The 2387-nt window shown below is 34.8% G+C and overlaps 1 protein-coding gene across 1 annotated transcript in view; it reads right to left on the reverse strand.

Annotated features, from left to right (window-relative positions):
* Window positions 1–2387, reverse strand: part of LOC106679057 (general odorant-binding protein 67) — a 22400-nt gene that overhangs the window by 16804 nt on the left and 3209 nt on the right. Inside the window, exon 2 of the mRNA XM_014417985.3 lies at window positions 592–648. Within this exon, the coding sequence (XP_014273471.1) occupies window positions 592–648 (57 nt within the window). The remainder of the gene's footprint in view (window positions 1–591; window positions 649–2387) is intronic.

Consider the following 2387-nt stretch of genomic DNA (forward strand, 5'->3'; position numbering starts at 1 on the left):
CCGGACAATCCTCCGAGGCGTCTGAAAAGAAGATGCCCTCGAGACCTTATATTGTAAAAATGTTTTTAGAGTGCTACCATTGGGTAGTTCTCTACATGCTTGTACCATACCATAATGATTTCCTCAAATTTACTTGATGTATTTATGTACAGTTGTAAATATCAATAAATAATTTTTTTAAAAAAAGAGTTTAATTTGAACGCACCCGAATCATATTCCACTTATTAAAAAAAAAAGTTTTTTATTACGCTGGCCAATTAACTGTGCCACATTACACCATCACTCATAGAAATCCAGAACAAGAAGCGAGGAGAAGACAGTGACACATCAGCGACGCACAAGACGGCGATCTTCAACCATCACTACAGGATCGTGAGACACTACCACTCTCTTCTTTACTTGCCTCTTTAGGGACTAAATTTTGTATTATTATAAATTATATAACATTCAAAAGTTCCAAAATGTCTCACAACTTATTTTACCTATGTAACTAAACATGCAATAAGGGGCTTCCGATCGTATGGAACGTACCTAGCCTCTGAGATTTCAAAAAGGTTATTTAAAAAATAAAATATATAATAATATACTTACATTTTCCCCTCCAGTGTCATTACACTCGTCCGGCGTTGCAGCACCATTAGCCACAGACTAAAAAAAAAAAAAAAAAAAATCCAAGATTAAAGTTAGGTTATGTTCAAGCAATTCAGGCCACTTACGAACTGTGTAAGATTTATTATGTACAAAAGTTAAAAATCAGTTTTTCAGTATAATAATTTCCATAATTAAAAGAGCAGCTTTTTAGAGAATTTTGTCTAAAATATCATACAATTGTATGAAGTAGATTGTAAGAAGATAGTCCGGATGGCGGTCAATAAAGTGAGTAGAAGAAAACTTATTGTTAACCAAAGTTTCGCTCCACTTTGGAGAGCTTCGTCAGAGCTAAATGAAAAAACAAGACACAACCATTATAGGGGCACATCATACCAATTTGATATCTATTGGCGGTGCCGGTTCAAATCCGGCCTGGGGCGTTGACTTTTTTCATTGAGTGGTGGTCCTACAAAATGAAAAACTTTGACCCCCAACCATGGTTAGGACTTCAATGGGAGTCTTGGCCGAAAACCGAAAAAAAAAAACATTATAAAATTGACAAAACATTTCAACACAATTGTTATGTTTATAAAGGTATATAAAAAAGAAATAATAATAATATAAGAAAGTGTACATGTAGGTGGACTGGAAAATAGTTGCTAATAAATGTAATAAAACTTATAAATACAAATCTAGACTAATAAACATGTAGGAGACTACTCATTAAAAATAGTTATAATATTAGAAGTAAATATGGCATAGGTAGGTATAGTAATATATAAAAGGGAGATATTAGGAAAATTAATAAAAATAAACAATAAACATAGGGGGAATCACATTGAAACATAGCAGACGACTGCGAAAAGGGAAGTCAGATAGAAAACGTCCCCACTTCCTACACTAACCCTTATGAAGGGTAAGACTTTTTATAATATATAGATGAGTAAGCTGACAGAAACATCTAATCTCTTATCCAATATTAAAATAGGTAAATATATGTGATAAATGTAGAAGTACATGTATTTATTAGCGCCTAGTTACCAACATGCTTACTTCCTGATATTATTATTTTATATACTTTATAAACATTGCAAGACATGGAACAACTGAGAGAAATGATGAAGCAGCTTCTGGCATTGAGTGAAGAGGTTGTTCTTTATCCGAACTACCAGAAGACGAAACTTATGACAAATGGCGTAAAAGAGGAGTGTGAAATTAACAACCATAAGTTGGCTTATGTTGAAGAGTAGATTTATCTAGGTCAGATAATATCATTCATGGATAGAGGAGCAAAGGAGGTCCAGAGGAGATTGGCATTCGGTTGGAAAAAGTAAACCTTAAAAGGCAGGTCTTCGATAGTTGGATTAGCCCAGTGGTCACTGACTATAGCTCAGGAGGGGAAATTACAGGTGTGGCAAAATAATATTGGAAGAAGCATTGTGAACGTTAGGAAAAGAGATCGAATAAAAAATGCTTGGATTCAGAAAGAAACAGGACTCACTGACACACTAAAGATGACAAAATTGAGCAAATGGAAATGGGTAGGGCATCTCCTTCGATGTGAAGATGACAGATGGTCAAAAATTGCCACAGAATGGACTGCATACGACCTACAAAGTAGAATAGCAGGACCCCTCTGGGGGAGAACTCGCCTCCCAATAGGGCTGGTCACCCCGGGAAGTGCTCACTATTACTACAAATAAGGAAGGCCTTTGCAGGAAAGGATACAACAAGATGGAAAGAAAATTGATAGAAGTTAATGTTTTGTCAACTATTATATATATATATATATATAA

This window comes from Halyomorpha halys, unplaced genomic scaffold (genome assembly GCF_000696795.3).
Source record: "Halyomorpha halys isolate HHAL.00 unplaced genomic scaffold, Hhal_1.1 Scaffold174.1, whole genome shotgun sequence".
In the NCBI taxonomy this organism is placed as follows: Eukaryota; Metazoa; Arthropoda; class Insecta; order Hemiptera; family Pentatomidae; genus Halyomorpha; species Halyomorpha halys.